Source organism: Phoxinus phoxinus (genome assembly GCF_949152265.1).
Source record: "Phoxinus phoxinus genome assembly, chromosome: 14".
Lineage (NCBI taxonomy): Eukaryota > Metazoa > Chordata > Actinopteri > Cypriniformes > Leuciscidae > Phoxinus > Phoxinus phoxinus.
Genome location: NC_136889.1, coordinates 21,671,522 through 21,690,567, shown reverse-complemented (window position 1 = coordinate 21,690,567; position 19,046 = coordinate 21,671,522). Strand labels below are relative to the sequence as shown.

Here is a 19,046-nt window from a genome sequence, read left to right as displayed (position 1 = left end):
TGAAAAATTAGATTTTTCCACACACAAAAAATGGCGTCTGAAAGCAGCGGTTGGTAGTCAGTTTGTGTAAATGAATGTTTTTGACCAACATTTTCCACTTTTGATGCTATTGTAAGGTTGGAAATAATCCAAGATTATTTCAACGCAACAAAGACACTTGCTTTTCTCTCAGACATTTCCAGTACAACCATGCTAAGACTGATGTGGGCCTATTAGGCCAAAGCTTTTGGACAATGGGGGAAATGGTGATGGTCTTATTGGTCAGTTTGAATATCTCACACCTAGGTGTTAGTCACATGGTCGGAGGAGATGACAAAACTTGATTGCAAATGTTCTTCTGGGCTCTTTGCTTTGGATGCTGAACGGAGACAGAGGCTCTGCCTTTGTCTCTCTTTTTCTCTCTCTTTCTCTCTCTCTCTCTCTCTCTCTCTCTCTCTCTCTCAGGTAACATTTTACATTTATGCTGGGTACAAATGTTTTAAATTATCATTACATCATGTTGTAACTATTTTAAGTGTAAACATAACCTTATTGCACATTGAACCTTTTTTAATTCATGGAGTCAGATTAAAATGAGATAATTGCATATGAGAACGTGTCTTATTTAACCAAAATTCCTTTGAGACGCTGGAAAGACTTGAACACGCGCGCCCTTTACCGGCTATTTGGAAACCGGAAGTTGGGCCGAATAGCCGGCTTTTACACTATTTCTAGTGAGAAATTACTATTTTAGCAATTAAATATTCGCTTAGTTATCAGCAAAGCTCTCTCTATATTGTTGTAGATCATTAAACCATTACGTTGCCTCAGAAGTCAGTCCAAAATCAGTTTTGTGAGGTACCTTTGTGAGTCATTGCCTGATAGGGCAGCAAGGCAACAAGTCAGATAAGTTTGCAGACACAGCTTTCAAATCCTGAGTTCCATTCCCGGGCAGAACCCGCGGGCCGTGCCGCTTCCGTGGTGGTTATGTCTCTACCCAGGACGGGTCACAAGACAATAGAACCCATTATAATCAGTGGTACTGTCTGCACTGGATCCGACTCTGCGAGATGCGAAAAATCCCAGACAATAAACTGATGCCCTGGTATTTTTCTGCCGTACAGTACTTTAAGCGCTCATACTATTTCTGACATGAAGGACAAATTGATTTGCATTTTGCAGTGGCCGCTTTGACGTGTTCAATAAAGATAGCCTCAAGCTGTTGCGGCATTGTAGGCACGGTGTAAGGCAAATACTGTCAATCCAAATGTAAAAAATTAGGAAAATAGAAAACGATGGAATGATGAAATGGTCAAATAATGCAACAAAGTTTGTTTCGGCAGTGCATCAGATCTAGAAGAAAATATCATCATACTCCATCTTATGTAAATTCAGTATGGTTCATTTTTGTTGTCAAATTTTGTTAATTTATATATATAGCCGCTCTGGAGAAAACAGTGATCTCATCGTCCAGCTCAGTTCAATTCAATTCAATTCAAGTTTATTTGTATAGCGCTTTTCACGATACATATTGTTTCAAAGCAGCTTTACAGAAAATGCATTTCAAAAATGTACAAACAAAAATACAGTTAGTTAATCATAAATTTAGGGCATAACATATCGCCGGCGTTGGGTCGTCTCTTCACAGGTGTCGAGTCGTCTCATCACAGGCGTTGGGGCATCTGAAGTCTCCATGAGAGGCTGGATACATAACTGGAGCTGACGAACTCTATTTGAGTTATCTCGGGACAGGCGTCCCAAGATAACAACAAAAAAGGCAGATGGAAAATAATTAGCGTAGCTGCTGTTCATAATATGAATGCATTTGATCTGATTTAACTGTAGTATAAAAGGTACGATGCATTATGTGAATGCTTGGCTAAAGAGATGCGTCTTTTATAGTCTAGTTTTAAACTGGGAGAGCGAGTCTGAGCCTCGGACAGTATCAGGAAGGCTATTCCAGAGTTTAGGAGCTAGATGTGAAAACGCCCTCCCTCCTTTAGTGGACTTAGTTATCCTAGGTACGACCAGAAGCCTCGAATTTAGCGATCTTAAAGAGTGCGATGGATTGTAGGGCGATAGAAGATCCCTTAAATACACAGGAGCTAAACCATTTAGGGCTTTATAAGTCAGTAACAGTACTTTGTAATTGATACGGAACTTAATAGGTAACCAGTGTAGAGATGATAAAATTGGCGTTATATGATCATATTTTCTTGACCTAGTAAGAACTCTAGCAGCTGCATTTTGGACTAACTGTAGCTTGTTTACGGAGGATGCAGGACAACCAGCTAATAAAGCATTACAGTAATCTAATCTCGAGGTCATGAATGCATGAACTAACTTTTCTGCATCAGAAACTGATAGCATGTTACGTAGCTTAGCAATGTTTCTAAGGTGGAAAAAGGCTGTTCTTGTGACATTTGAAATATGATTTTCAACAGACAAGTTGCGGTCTAGTATAACACCCAGGTCTTTTACTGTAGAGGATAAAGTAACAGGACATCCTTCTAGATTAAGGTTGTATTGTAAGAGGTTTTGTGGGCAGTTTTTTGGACCAATCAGTAATACCTCCGTTTTATCTGAATTTAATAGAAGAAAATTGCACGTCATCCAATATTTTATATGTTTAACACACTCTGTCATTTTAGATAATTTAGTGTTATCATCTGGTCGTGATGAAATATATAATTGAGTGTCATCAGCATAACAGTGGAAACTTATTCCATGTTTTCTTATAATATTACCAAGTGGCAGCATATAAATTGAGAATAGCAGAGGGCCTAACACAGATCCTTGCGGCAATCCATAGTTTACTGACGTTATCTTTGATTTTTCCCCATTTAAATGGACAAAATGGTAACGGTCTAATAGGTACGATCTAAACCATCTTAATGCCTGTCCCTGTACACCAGTGTAGCTTTGAAGTCGATCTAAGAGTATTTTATGATCTATAGTGTCAAACGCAGCACTAAGATCGAGTAAAACTAGTATTGAGATACAGCCTTGGTCAGAAGCTAAAAGTAAATAATTTGTAATTTTAACAAGCGCAGTTTCTGTGCTATGATGAGGCCTGAATCCTGACTGAAATGTTTCATAGATATCGTTTTCTTGCAAGAAAGAGCACAATTGAGCGGACACAACTTTTTCTAGTATTTTAGACATAAATGGAAGATTTGAAATGGGTCTGTAGTTTGCTAGGTTATTTGGATCTAATTGTGGTTTCTTAATAAGAGGTTTTATCACTGCCAGCTTGAACGTTTTTGGAACGTGACCTAAAGATAGAGACGAGTTAATAATATTGAGAAGAGGCTCTTCCACTACAGGTAACACTTCTTTCAGTAGTTTAGTGGGTATTGGATCTAATAAACATGTTGTTGGTTTAGATGCAGTGATAAGTTTATTTAGCTCTTCCTGTCCTATAGTTGTAAAGCGCTGTAGTTGTTCTTGAGGGGCAATAATTGAGGCTGAATCATAAGACGCTGTCAAAGATTGTACATTTACAATTGTGTTTCTGATGCTTTCTATTTTCTCAGTGAAGAAATTCATGAAATCATTACTGCTAAACTGTAACGGGATATTTTGGTCAGGTGATGTCTGTTTATTTTTTAATCTAGCCACGGTGCTAAATAAAAACCTTGGATTATTTTGGTTGTTTTCTATTAGTTTGCGGAGATGCTCAGCCCTGGCTGCTTTTAGAGCCTTTTTATAACGTGACATACTGTCTTTCCACGCGATTCTAAAGACCTCTAAATTAGTTTGTTTCCATTTGCGCTCTAAGTTACGAGTTTCTCTCTTGATAACATGCGTAGCACTGTTGTACCATGGTGCTTTAGTTTTCTCTCTAACCTTTTTTAATCTAACTGGTGCAACAATTTCTAATGTACTAGAGAAAATGGTGCTCATACTGCTAGTCATTTCCTCTAGTTCATCTGTTTGTTTGGGTTAACTGAGGAGCTGAGACAGATCAGGTAAGCTATTCAAGAATCTATCTACAGTGGTTGGAAGGATTGTTCTGCCTGGTCGATAACGCGGCGCAACATGACACATTTCAGCCGTACGTAGTATGCAAGTTACCATGTAATGATCAGTGACGTCATCACTTTGCGGTATAATATCTATATCGGTTGGATCGGTTCCATATGATACAATTAAATCTGTGGGACCACTAACGTTTTGCTTGACCCCAAAGGAGTTTAGTAAATCTGTAAACGCAGCCCCTAACGCATCATTTGTGTTATCAACGTGTATGTTGAAATCTCCAACAATTATTGCCTTATCGACATTAACCAATAGATCTGAGAGAAAATCTGCAAACTCTTTTAGGAAATCCGCATAGGGCCCTGGAGGTCTATATACAGTTGCCAAGGCTAGAGATAATAGAGATTTCTTTCTTACATCTAAAAGCGTCACATTTAGCACAAGTACTTCAAACGAATTAAACCTGTGACCTGTTTTCTGAGTAACATTAAGAATATCTCTATAGATTGTTGCAACACCGCCGCCACGACCAATCAGACGGGGCTCATGCTTATAGCAGTATCCTGGCGGAGTGGACTCATTAAGACCGAAGTAATCATTTGGTTTAAGCCAGGTTTCAGTAAGACAAAGTACATCGAAGCTATTATCTGTGACCATTTCATTTACAATAACCGCCTTAGGTGTAAGCAACCTAATGTTTAGAAGACCTAGCTTTAGACATTGTTTTTGTTCACTAATATAGAGATTTTCTGGTTTAATCACAATTAGATTTTTCTTAGATCCTGCAGTAGATTTATTATTTGGCCTCACTAAACGAGGAATAGACACTATTTCTATATAGTGTTCTACACTGGTACTTATATTACTTAATTTGGGACAGCAAAGAATGTGATTTGGACTTTGACTTACTAGTCATATGGTGTGTAACGTCTTGGAGATGTTCCGACAGAACAGTTCAGTTCGAATAGAATAGAATGAGGCATTATAGCGGGGGTCTCCAGAGATCTGGCCAACGAACGACCAGTGTATGATTATGATTCAGGCAGCATTACAGGTCAGAAGTCAGCTGGTATTGGAACATTCAGAATAATTATCCAGTTCCATCTGGTTGAGGATCAGAGTCATCACGCCGGTAGTACGGAGACGGTTTGTTGAGGATTCACTGTAAAGAGAATTTGCAGTACTATACTGGGTGATGTATAGTAAATAACTTAACAAATTACATGTCTAACAATGTACACTGGTCCGCCACATTAATGGTTCCTTCTCTGTGCATCAGTACAAATGTAGCTGGTGGTTCAGCTTTTTGGGCAAAATCTCATAGGAATCCCATGCGCAGAACAAAAGCTTTTCATTTTCCGGGGTGTTTCTTGTTTCCCTTTTCATTCCCTCTTTTCATTTCTTGCCTCCCTACACAGCTTTTTTGCACTCCTGTCTGCATTAAATTGAGATTGTATCCCATTCCAACCATTCACTAAACGGCTTCCCTCTGCATTTGGCCTTATCTTCTCTGCTGCATGATTGTATCTCTGCTCGTATATTGCAATGCATTGCAAAAAAAAAGTATGTGCGTCTGTACATGTGTGGTTGCAAGAACATCCTTTTGTTATTTTTCTCTTTGTGTGACAAGGTAATTTCAATAGAAAACGGTCCCTGTTATCAATGTGAATGTGGGTAAAGTGAAATTCTGAGAAGAATAAAATAGAAGTTATGACTTTATAATTGGATGGCAGCAACAGATTAATCCGTTATCCAACCTCAGACACTCAAAGGGACTATGAGAGTAGTGCATCAAAGGACATGTGAGTAACAGACAGTCTATATACCAAACAATGACATTCAGTACAGATATGACGGCGCTGAAGTCATTCAGGATGGTCTCATCTTATTGACCTTGATGCAACAATGTCAGCGTCTGCCTTTCACGAGGGCATTACATTAAAGCTGCGTGAAATGATAGCTTTGCACTTAATATACATTACAATAGCTGAAAGCTGTGGTTTCTTAAGAGCCCACAGCCAGGGCATCTGGGTATCTGCAAAAACTGGTTATTTGCAAGAGTGAATTTACTAAAAGATATCTTCCCACTGCAGTGACTTATACGCAGAGCTTTATCCTGCTGTACATATGGCTGCTATGAATCATGTATGTCAAGTGAGCACACTACATGTAGGACACCAGTGCAAAAGGTTTAGGAACTTGGCATCCATTATTGATAAAGCTAGACCTGAGAAATGGCATCGAGGCCACATACGCACAGTAAAGTTTCAGGAGTGACAACCGCTTTAAAATGTGGGATTGAGTCGATGTGTGTACAGAACACGGTTCTCTCCTGAAACTGCACTGATTGACACCGTGGTAACCATAACAATGTTCTGCTGTCTCACGTGTTTACTATACACTATTCTGACCTTGCTATACACTATTCTGCTTTTTTTGGGGGCTTGTTGTTTAATCTTGGCTAAAACGATTTGAGTTTACGGAGTTATTAAAGTGAGCAGATAAGGGTCGCGATATGTTGGTCTTATTTTCAACAAAAAGCATTTGGACTTTTGCATTAAAGCATTTCGGTTTATTGTGGGCATGTTCTTCTTCGCTGTTTTTCTAGCAAGGTCTGGCAACACAAATGAGTCAAGGAATGAGTCAAACCCATATGCTCACAAACAGCTATATTGCACACTGTATGAAAAGCAATATTCAAAACATCATAGGGGCACCTTAAAGGTTCATAGTAGTGGCTTGAGGTACTACACCTTTTACTGCACCTTTTTTGCACACTTTGTCTTAAAGTGCGTTTAAATCAGAGTCGAGTTTTCAGTGTGAATCTCTGTTCAACGTTATTTGTGTGACATAGGGAGTTTAACAACTATGAAGAACGTTCTAAATCTGAAGTTCGGTTTCAGATAGTGTGCTGGCTTAGAAGTTCAGGTTCTGGAACAGAGTATTGTACTAGTCCAGTCTCATATACACAATTAATGATAGTTTGAAATAATAGGCAAAGAAAAAATATGTATAATTGCTCCTTACAAAGACCTTTCTCACTTGTCAACACTTTCCCAGGTCAGGAAGAGCGTACTTCAAACCTGTGAACAATGCAAAAGGTTAAATAGTTTCTTTGAGTCAAACCCATTTATTCTTTAATTAGCCTAGATTCAGATAAATAAAGTGTGTGTGTGTGTGTGTGTGTGTGTGTGTGTGTGTTTCCTCACAATTAGCCTTTGAGCTGGAATCTCTCAGTTAGTGCATCCTGCTTTGTACAGTATGTTCACCGGTTATTATAAATATTTAGCTTTGGCCCTATTTTGCACATGCCTTTCAGATTGATGATCATGGGCCAAGGCTAATTACCAGTATGCTGTTGCTTTAAGACTGCATTCATAAATCTTAGTTATTTATAAAGATTGTTATTAATAGGAATGACTGTAGCTCACCTTGATAAATTTATCAAGCGTGTTTGTGCATGGTGAACTCACATTGACCAACAATTCTTGGTCATGTTATGCTAAATGTATTTATTTCCATAAATAATATATATTAAATAAAAATAAGTTGCCTATCTAGATATGACAATATGGGGCATATATATATATATATATATATATATATATATATATATATATATATATATATATATATATATATATATATATATATATATATATATATATATACACACATTACTTTTATTATCATATATGCATCTACACGATCATGCTGATTTGTCTTAGACTTACTTGTTTCTCAATGTCTCAAGACTGACGGTGATCTTCAAACACAAAGACACTTGGCTGTGTTGATATGGCTACATTTCAAACTAGTCTCATATTTACTTTGGAAGGATGAGTTGTCCCAGGGATTACCTGCACGGCTTTGTGGGAGGATGCTGGGAAAGAATGATGGAACATTTGTGCAAGCCACAGGTATCTTGCTGTATGTTGTGACAGAAGAAACTCCAGTCTCCCTGTGTGTTCTTGCTGCAGATGCATTAATGTTGACACTCCAAATTGTCCCTTGAGACATCAGTCAAGGCTGTGATTGACAGTTCATCATGGGCCGGTGCCAGCTGTATATAATCCAGCAGATATTGTACTGTGCATCCATAGTGGCAGAGACCCAATACTCGATTGTGTTTGCTAGAATATAATGGAAGGATTATATCTGGAATGAAATTGGGGGTTGATGCCAGTTCAAATCAGCCAACTCTGGAAATCATTGGGGAAAGTTGTACACTTCCAGTCAGAAATCCTGTATTGATGAGTTACAGGTAGAATTGTGCCCCAAAACTCCCCAAAAAATTAAGCAAATATTCACTGTCAAAAGTGTTGAAAAGTGTATCACTGGGTAATGATATTCTGTTTAGTCACACTCGACCTTAACAAACCCTCCTGTAGACGCTTCTAACACTTGAGGGAATCGTTCATGGCATGCATAAATGTAGATCGAGCTTATACTCATTTGGCTTTCAATTGTTGCTGTTATGAGTCATTTCTAATGTGTGAAACCAGCCTGTGCTGCGAAACGCTTCAGAGAAGATAAGGTACAGTAGATGTTCTGCTGCATGTGTTAGAAAATCAAGTGTGCTTACTGGAACTGTAAATGTATTCAGTGGTGACTCAAGCTTATTACGTTTCTGAAAACACGAGCAATGCTGGAGGTTTCTTTTGTGTCTTTCCACTGTTGTGCAACATCTGCTCTCAACACTAAACCAATTAGACAATAAGCTCACAAGAATGCTAAAAGCAAGAAGGTTTGTGAAAGATGAAATTAAATGCAATAATTATATGCGTATACGAATGTCTTTTTAAAGGATTTTTTTTTTTTTTTTCATTTGTGCAATTTTTGAATTTTGAATTTGTAATTCATTTACTTAATTCTTAATAACTTAATTCTGAGTGAATATTTAGCTTGAAAAACAAATGCAGGGGAGTAATTGATTTTATCCGTTGGAATTTGGTAAGATGTGAAAAGTAGGTAACATTACCATACCATTCATAAAACAATGAATAAATATATTAGCCGTGCGTGCGTGTGTAAAACAGTAAAAAATCAGTTATTTTAAATGGTAAAAATGTTTCACAATATTACCGTTTTTACTGTATTTCTGATAAAATCAGACTTTCTTACCCCAACCTTCTAAAAGTTACATTATTCAATAGACCATGGCCTACTGTAAGTGACGTAACCTGAAAAGAAAAGTTATTTCAGAGGAGGAAGCAAGTTATTAAATATTGATTTAAGGTTACAGTACAAAGACTTTTTTTTTCTTTTCTTCAAAATATCATGCATCGATTAATCTTTCACTGACTAGGAATGCGTATTAAAGTAAAAAGGTCCATTTTGATTTATTGCTGACTTTAAAGCATTATTTTCAGGCACAAAGGGTCTTGCTGAGCAGAGGATGAGCTTACAACGACAGTGCGCCGACAAAAAGCTGAATATTCACGTCTCCCAGGACCTTTTCCCCAACAAGAGCCCTGAGCTGATTACACTCCCTCCTCCCCTTCATCCCCGTAATGAACACGAGCAAAGAGGCCCCTGAACTTCACCTCCTCCGTCTCCTTCCCATCTTAACAAGATCCTCTCCACACTTCCACCATGAGACCTCAGCCTAATCTGTGGAGGCACTGAGGTATTATTAGAGCTGTAAGAGTCCTCGGAGAAGACTCTAGGAGCGCGAGGCCTGGCAGATGAGATGGGCTGCAGGGAGGTGCACGGTTCCATTAAGATGGCATTCACCAAGGGCCTTTGTTATCATTGATCCTAACGCTTTCAGGGAGCAGTGAGACTTACTGATCCATGACCATCTCATCTGTCTTGCAGGGTTTGAGGGAACTCGCTGTGAAATTGATAGCGATGACTGTGTCTCAAGACCTTGCCAGAACCAAGGCCGTTGTGTGGATGGGGTCAACAGTTACAGGTCTTTTTGCCTTTCATTTCTAATTTTAGTTCTCTATTGTGTTTGTTTGTCTTTCAGCTGGTATTTTGCCCTCTGGCACCATTTTGTGCTAGAGAGACGTTTCAGGTCCAACTTTTTTTCTTTTTTTTTTTACAATTCTGTCATTATTTACAGTAGTCACCCCCATGCAGTTTCAAACTCATATGGCATTTTTTTCCCCCCTATTGGAACAGACAACTTTTATTATGTAACTTTTTTTTCCATAAAAATACAGTTCACAGTGATCACGTATGTCAAGTTCTAAATAGAACAAACAATACCATAAAAATCCAACAGAATGTGCAAACAGTCTAAAGCATGGCAGAATTGTTATTCTTGGGTGAACTATCCCTTTAAGTCCTCATAAGCCAATATCAACATACAGTGAGAAACATATAATATATCTTGAAATATATCTCTGAAAGAATTGCTCATAAAATATAATCTTACTTGATTCAGATTTCAGTAAAAATGGCTTGCTTAAAATAAATCATTAATACACATTTTAAATTAAACAAATAAATGTCACATTGCCATGTTTTTTATTAATATAATTAATACATTATTATTAATAATAAATATACTTGCAGTAATACCAAATAAAAACAATCAATGATATTTAAAAGAAGGATTCCATGTGCATTTGAAGACTGATTTGTGTGCATATCCTGGAATGGCCAGTTTTAGATCCTGGCATTACATTTCAATTGGATTGAGGTCAAAAATCTGACTTGACTTCTGCTTTTTCAGCTCAGTTGTTGTTCTGCAGAAAGCAGCCTATTTACTTTCTCAACAGCATCTTTCAATGTCTGCTGTTTTCCAGACATAATATGGTGTATAATTATCAGAAAGGTCCACATTTGGCTCCTATGTCTTTTTTCCCCATTTGCAGTGGAAACCCAGCTGTTTTAGTACATTTGAGATGGCAGCCATTTATTTATTTATTGAAGAACAGTCAGTGGTTTCCGCTGTGGTACAGTACCTTCACATTTTGTTGGGTCACTCTTATATAAATGTTCATACACTCATCATATGCACTACCATTCAAAAATTTGGGGTCAGTAAGATTTTTTTTTTTTTTTTTTTAAATATTTCTGTCAAATAAATGCTGTTCTTTTGGACTTTCTATTCATAAAAGAATCCTACAAAAAATTGTCAAGGTTTTCACTAAAATATTAAGCAGGCCAGCTGTTTTCAACGATGATAATACTAAGAAATATTTATTTAGCACCAAATCAGCATACTAGAATGATTTCTGAAAAATCTTGTGACTGAAGTCTGGAGTAATTATGCTGAAAATTCAGCTTTGCCAGCACAGAAATAAATTAAAAGAATAAAAAATATATATATATTGTAATAATATTTCACAATATTACTGTTTTTACTGTATTTTGGATAAACAGATTCATGACTGCAGCCTTGGTACGCAGAACAGACTTTCAAATACATTATAGGAATTAAAAGGATTTCTTATTTTTCAAAACTGAAAATCATGAAAGTTTCATTGCAATTAAGGGAATATATGGTTGAATTTCACATAAACTTTGGTTTACTAATATTATTATTATGACTAACAACCATTTAAATAATAGTTTAATTTTTTTTTTTTTCATTTTATGACATTTATGGTCATGTCATGTAGCTCTGGCAAAGATACGGAAATGTAAAATCACATTTCAGTTCCAGAACTTTTTCACAACTGTAAACCGATCCTCCTTTTGTCATTCCTCTGCAGCTGTTTTTGCGAGCCAGGCTTCTCAGGCCAACACTGTGAGGAAGACATCAATGAGTGCGCATCCAACCCCTGCCAGAACAGAGGCGTCTGCCAAGACCTTGTGAACGGGTAAGTACCATGGCAACATCGAATTGCACGTTTTCCACTCTATACCGCAACCCCCGTAAATTGATTATGATGTAGGAGCCCAAGTATCGTTTCTGAACTGTTTGTTTCTACCAGACGTCTAGAAATGAGACACGTTTGAGAGATGCTGGTATTATTGTGCAGTGGTTTATAATAAAGGTCCTTTTTCATCCTTGACATATATAAGCTGCTGGTCTAAACTCAAGTGAGAATAGTTCAGCAGGTTCGCATCACGCCTCTATATTGGCTTTTCTCTACTATATCTTCTCCTCGTTGTGCTTTAATGGGCGCCTCAGGGCCGCTCTTGGTTCAGTCCGACATGGGCAGAGAAATCCTGAGGCCAATTTGAGTCCTAAATGGTTTGTCTCTACTTTGTCTCCTATCATGTACGCGCTCCCCTGTGATCATCTGCTACCAGCGATCCTCTGGAATTGCTTCCATCTGAGGGATTTCACTTCAGGTGTTTCCGTTTGCTTACAACTTATTCTCTTCCATACACGTGTTCTTTTGACACGGCAGGGCTTGTTTTAAATGAGATCGTTCTCACCGGAGCTCTTCTACCTTGACCTGTCAGAAGTTGGTCTGTTTGTATGCAGTTTACTGACAGTTTACAGATGTTTGCTTTGATAACCTTTGTATGTAACCGCAGACTGGATATTGTTCGGGGCCAACAAGGTTAGGCTTTAGCTAGTTAGCATGGTCCAGTTTGCCTCTGTTGGTAGATGTCGTAACTACACCATCTGGCTGCAAAAACAACAACTTTAAAAATAAAAATAATAGCCGCTTATCCACCATCGGGCCAAACGGTTCTGACGAGAATGGTAAGGAAAGATCTCTGTTATATTTGCACTTGAGTTTGGTTTGGCATGGCATGATTACAAACCGCTCTCGGCCCAGATTGCTAACCGTTGCTGAACCGTGCTGGTAGTAACGTTGCCATTCAGAATTGGTCACTTGTGTGTTGCTTGCTTGCCAGTTTCTCTGTTGCTGGGCAAGCATACTATTTGAGTGAGGTTAACGCAAGTTAAGTTAGTTATCATCCTATTTACATCTTAAATCGTCTGTAAACTCTTGGCATTACCAAGGCAATGACTGACACTTTTTTTTTCAATTCCAAAGAGCTCTGTTTTCAGCGCCACAGTGGAAAATGAAACCATATCTGTACTTACTGGGCCGGATCGGCACGCAATGGAACGTTAAGCAAGGAGAACGGTTTGGCCCGATGGTGGAAACGGTTATGCAACGTATATAAATCTCTAATATTTTATAATTTTTTAGTAAATGTTTTACATAAACCAGATTGTGATTCAGATTTCAGGCTTTTTCAGAACAGCAGCAGCGTAGCAGACTTAGACCAAACACATTATCATTGTCATATCCGTAACCATGCCAAACACTACGAGAGTTGTCATTGTTTCATTATTTTTCCCCTCTGCCAAAAAACAGTATTTGTTTCACACTCTTTCTGACACTTTGTTTCATCAAACTAAATGTTAGTGTTTTAACCTGATGGCTTTTCATGAAATGTGAAATCATTTTATGTATGCTACAGGCAAATATATCTATCTAGCGCATGTTGTTATAGACCAGGGTTTCTCAAACTAGGGTTCACGAACCCCTGGGGGATTTTGTGGAAACTGCAGGGTGTTCATGAGTTGATGCGAAGCTACAAATATAAAATGAAAATAAATAAATAATTTTGAAATAAAACTGCAACAATATGTATATAATTATTGTGACAATATGTATTGTGTATACTTCACCCCAAATAATAATTTCTGTGTGGGAAAAAAAAAATCTGTACATTAAAGTACTAAATATAATGTTGAATATAATGTATAATAATGCAATGGGGGAAAGTCCCGATAATAACAAATGTCTCATACTACCAGTAAAAAGTGGCCTACATTATTTTAAATATAAATCATGTTTTTTTTTTAGCTTCAGAATCATGAATATTTTTATTCTGGTGTCTCTATTGTCCTGAGCATTGGGTCTTCAGCACCAAGTCCAAGCCTATTCATTTGTCCACAATGTAATATCAAATTTAGCATTTTAATCAACATTGCATTTTTTGTTAACCTTTTATCATAGGTCTTGGAGTATCGCAATAATATTGTATCATGAGTTCAGGATTGTGATATGTCTCGAATCGTGACATGAGGGTCACGATATATATATTATATATATTTTTTTTTTTATTAGATATATACAAATAATAATATAATATAATTATATAAAAGTAAATATTTTAGGTCAAAGGGGGTCGGTTGACAAAGCTTTGGGATCCATCATAGAATGTGTCCTGTGGAAATGGGCGCTGACAGTGTTTTGCTATGCTTACCTGGGTTACAGTTTATTGTCAGATTTGATACAGATAATGCTGCCCTATCTTTTGAAAAGGCTCTTTGTGACTTATCAAAATTTCCTAAATAAAATCTGTCATTATTTACAGAAGTAAATTCAAGCTATTTTGAGCCAAATAGGTTTCAAAATTTTTTATTTTAGACTGAAAAGGAAGAGATCTTAAAATGACAGCATTTTTATAGCACATCAAACACTTTTATTTCAAAAGATCATGGGGAAATCAATTTGTCATGATATGACCTCTTTAAAGACATACTGTACCAAGCCCATCAGAACATATTGTACAGAATTTAGTGAAGGAAACTCACAGTGAGAAACAAAATGTCCTATTAAAGGGTGAATATATTTTACGAGAGACCCCTTCCATCACAGAACCACTGAACTGGCCAAGTCCTCACATATTAGACTGGTGACAGGATATTTGAAAACGAATCAGCTTGTCAGTCATTCTGTCCAAAGATAGAAGCAGCCAAGTCATGATTAACACACACACACACTTCAGATCTTTTTGCTGTCTGTCAGACTTTTCCCCCGTCAGTCAGTTTTCTTAACTCTCCATGCAGATTGTGGCGTGGTTTTGTTTGGCAAACATTTAACGCAGGGATTTAAATTGTGCGGTCAGAAAGAAGATTTTGCTAAGAATGTTCTTTTTTTGCATTTCCAGTTTCCAGTGTAACTGTGTCCCCGGATATTTTGGAACGCTTTGCAACCTGGACATAAACGAATGTGAAGCTTCCCCCTGCCTGCATGAGTCTGTGTGCATCAACAAACCTGGGGGATTCATATGTGTCTGCCGTTCTGGCTTCTCAGGTACGACCCCCTGGGCCAGAGCCCGAGACACAAAATCAATGAGAGAAACCAGGGCTTATCGTGTCTACACGGGCTACGTTCCCCCAACCTGACAGATTTTCAGTGAAAAGAACACACAAATAGCTCCTCAGCACATTTACCACTTTAATTAGATCGCACACTCCCACCAATATCTGCACACACACTCTCTCACATGCACAGATTCACCTTGAGTTAACAAAACACCTCCTCCTCATCCTCTGCATTTTAAATCAAGTACTTCCTTGTCTCCTCCTCAGTTCTTTTTTTTTTACTTTCACTATTTTCCTATATTTCCTGGGTGATCTCATCCTTATTCATTTAGAACTGAACTTACAGGTGAATACGTTTAATACTCAGAAACTAATCAATATCCAGGCTCTTGTTTATTAGTAAATGATGGGGCATTAAAAACGATTCAACATTTTTGAAGGCCAAGTTTACTTATAAATGAAATCCAGATGAGACTAATAAAAGTAAAGTTGTTTGCACTCCCAATATGCTGTAAACTGATCTCTTAAGGAGATACCAGATACCTGATCTTACCCTTCTGCTGAACACAAAAGAAGATATTTTGAAGAATATGGTATCGGGTGTATCAGGTATCAGGTGTTTGTTTACCGACATTCCTCAAAATATCTTATTTTCTGTTCAGCAGAAGAAAGAAACTCATACAGGTTTGGAATAACTTGCGGGTGAGTAAATGATGACAGAATTGTAATTTTTAGGTGAACTATCCCTTTAAGTTTAGCTTTGTTTGTGTAGGCTAATTGGTGGAGGTTGATTGAGTAATTTTAAATATTATTTTGAATTATTATTTTCTTGAGTAAAATTATTTAATATAGATGTTCCCCATCAAAGGACATCCCCATTTTTAAAGGAGCAAATCAGCATATCAGAATTATCATGTGACACTGACGACTGGATTAATGATGCTGAAAATTCAGCTTTTCCACCGCTGGAAAAAGTTACATTTTATAATAAAAACAGGTGTTTTAAACTGTAATAATATTTCACAATATTCCTGTTTGAACTGTATTTTTGATCAAACAAATCCAGCTTTTGTGAGCACAAGAGACTTATTTTCATTTAAAGTGCCCCTATTATGCTTTTTCAGATATTACCTTTCATGCAGTGTGTAATATAGCTGTTTGAGAATGTAAAAATTCTGCAAAGTCTTAAAGATCAAAGTCCACGACAAATAAAGTTATTGTCTCACAAAATAAAGAACCTATTCTGAACTGCCTAAACAAGTCGTCAGTAATAACAGTTTTACTTCCGTAACATTCATATGTAACAATGTAACAAACTTACACAATGCCAGGCTATGGTCTTCATTGGCTACTCGTGAAAAACTCGCGCTCGAAATGAGTTTGTAAAATTGACGCCATCGTTACTGTGTACAATTGCTGAGGATTTAAGAAGTCTCCGGAGCTGAAATTCAATTATGGTAATTGGGGTTTTGTTTCCGACACGCGCTGTAAGCGGTTGACCAATCACAACAGACTGGGCCATCTGGCCAGTCAGAGCAGAGTAGCTCTCGGAAAGGCAGGGCTTAGAGAGACTGAATCTTCAAACAAATATTTTTTTTAGACTGTCTTTAAACATATTTAATAGTTTTCTTTTAATAAAAATACAATAAAATCAAACTATTCACAAAGATTTGTAAACATTTGCACCTCTGTGAAGACTTTACACTTCAGATACCGTCAATACATAGACGTTGTATGTTTTAGGACCTATGTGCAAACCTCAATTTACATACAAACCTAAGAATACTAAGGACATTACGCTGCTATCCCACTTATCAATGCTGTTTATAAAGAAACGCGTAATCTCAATCGCTATCAGTCAGCTTGAAGATGAATTTCATTTGTCTTTTGTACTGTATCATCAATTTATCCTCATCCTACCAAGGGGAAGGAAGGAAATCTCAGAGGCACTGCAACTCCTGGGAGAGCTCAGCCTGACACACAGGCCCTAATTCCCACAGAAACCTCTTTTATTATCAGGCCCCACTCTGCCTTGCACCAGTCATTACTTTCCTCTCAGCTCTGAGCTCTTCTGAGGAATCGGACGCATCCCCCGAGAGCTCAGGCTGGAGGATATATTCTGGATTGGTTCAACCAACTGGGGCTCAGAGGAAATATTTGCCCTAATAAGACATGTAACGGCATCGCAACTTCTCGAGAAGGCGGAATCACAGATACAAAAGGCAAAATGCGGCATCCTGCCATCCGACGTGTCTCTATGGCTGATCTGCAGCGAAATGATTTTTTTAATTGAAATGGTGTGTTGCTCAAGCACACCACATAATGTGCCTCGTTCAGTCAAGTTACGTTATTTGCTATCTTGCTTGGATCTAGTAAGTGTCTTCTTCATTGTGATAGGCAGCTTTCCATGAATAAAATAGAATATAATAGAATGAGGCATTTATATTTATATATATATATATATATATATATATATATATATATATATATATATATATATATATATATAAAAGGCAAAGAAAGTTGACACAATGTCTGTCTGTTTTATTACTATTTGATTATAGCATCGTTCTCTCTTATTTCATCTTCTCTGTGGAGTTTATTTCTCATTTTCAGTTTTTTTTCCTTCTCTGGCTTTCTTTGCTTTCCTTCAGTTCTTCCCTTCTTCTTCTTTTTTGTTCTCTTGGAATAAAAATCTGATAAGTCGCTGTGGGTTTGAGAAGTTCCTGCAGAGAGGAGTAATTGAGGAGTGGAGGAGAAGATTATATGGTCTTTTCTCTCCTCTCAGATGAGTACAGTGAGCACCCTTAAGAAAGCCAACATTAGGATTAACCCAACAGCTTTATAATCTCTCCCCTGCTTGGCTTCTCATATTCTACAAATTCTGATAGGACGGCACATTATTTGTCAAATCAGACAAGGAAATGCCGATTAAGAGGGTTTTGTATAATCTCATTAGGAGCGCTGACAGTGTAAATGCATTGTCTATGAAGTGAGGCTGGCGTGCACTTCCTCACAATCTACAGTCTTAACAGTGTCATGCGAAGCAGTGAGATACGAAGTGCTTGATTGATGGCTGACTACAAACAGCATGTCATGACTGAATATCAAAAACCACGCTTCGTGTTTTGGGGTTAATACGATTTTTACAGTTAATTCATACCCAGTCGATACACTGACACTTTGTTGTGTTTGCGGATGACTATCCGCAGGGAAATAAATTCATTACGGCTTAACCAGGAGGTCACTGTGAAGGGAATTAACAATGGTCCGTGAATGAGCAATTGGGAAAACACTTTAATTAGAAGATGTTAATGATTTGCCTCATTGTTATGTTTTAGTTCCTTTTATTTATCCACGTTGCCTTCGAGACGCGGCAAAACACTTCAGCGTGAAGAACTGCGCTAAAAAAAGGTTGAAAACTACTTTAGTGAGGAACATCACGGCTAGATGTTTGTTTTCTCGCTGGCTTGCATTTTGAGCCGTGAGTAATTGAAATAAAGCTTTAATTTATTGTCAGTGCATGACCTGAACTGCGGCTGATGGCGTCGCTTTCGCCCAAAGTGACTGAATTATTTGTGTAGTCAAGCGTGAATTAAGTTTACATTCCTGTAATATCAGCATATGATTCATAATGTTTAAGATGCTCTTTATTTAGATGTCTCGGGGCTTTTGGAAATGGTTCCATTTGTTTGTGTATAGTTACAGGGAGGAAGAATAATGGCTGTCTGCTCTTTAGTATCGCATCTCTTTGGCTCTCGTTTTTATCTCTGTCATTTGTCAACCTGTCCCAGGGTGTCTACGGAGTCTTACTCGCCTCTAGATTTTACTGGCTCTTCTCAACTTATTGAATTTACAGGTTTGTTCCAGGTAAATTATGGCCTATTAGGGTGTTTGTTACTGAACCTTTTTGTAGTGGATTTTACGTCATTCAGCTTGGTCATAAATCTAGGTTAGAGAATAATGCACCCTATGTTACCTGGTCACAAAGCAAAATTAGAAATAGGCTGCAATTTTAAGTACTATCAATGTCAAGGTCCTTAATGTCTCACAAAATACTTGAGTTTTAGATCTGAAATATAATTTTGAACATTGCTAGTTA

The 19,046-nt window shown here is 37.5% G+C and overlaps 1 protein-coding gene across 1 annotated transcript in view; it reads left to right on the top strand.

Annotated features, from left to right (window-relative positions):
- Positions 1 to 19,046, top strand: part of eys (eyes shut homolog) — a 271,877-nt gene that overhangs the window by 130,416 nt on the left and 122,415 nt on the right. The window contains exons 22-24 of the mRNA XM_079634848.1: positions 9,781 to 9,877; positions 11,631 to 11,738; positions 14,788 to 14,933. Coding sequence (XP_079490974.1) covers positions 9,781 to 9,877; positions 11,631 to 11,738; positions 14,788 to 14,933 — 351 coding nt within the window. The remainder of the gene's footprint in view (positions 1 to 9,780; positions 9,878 to 11,630; positions 11,739 to 14,787; positions 14,934 to 19,046) is intronic.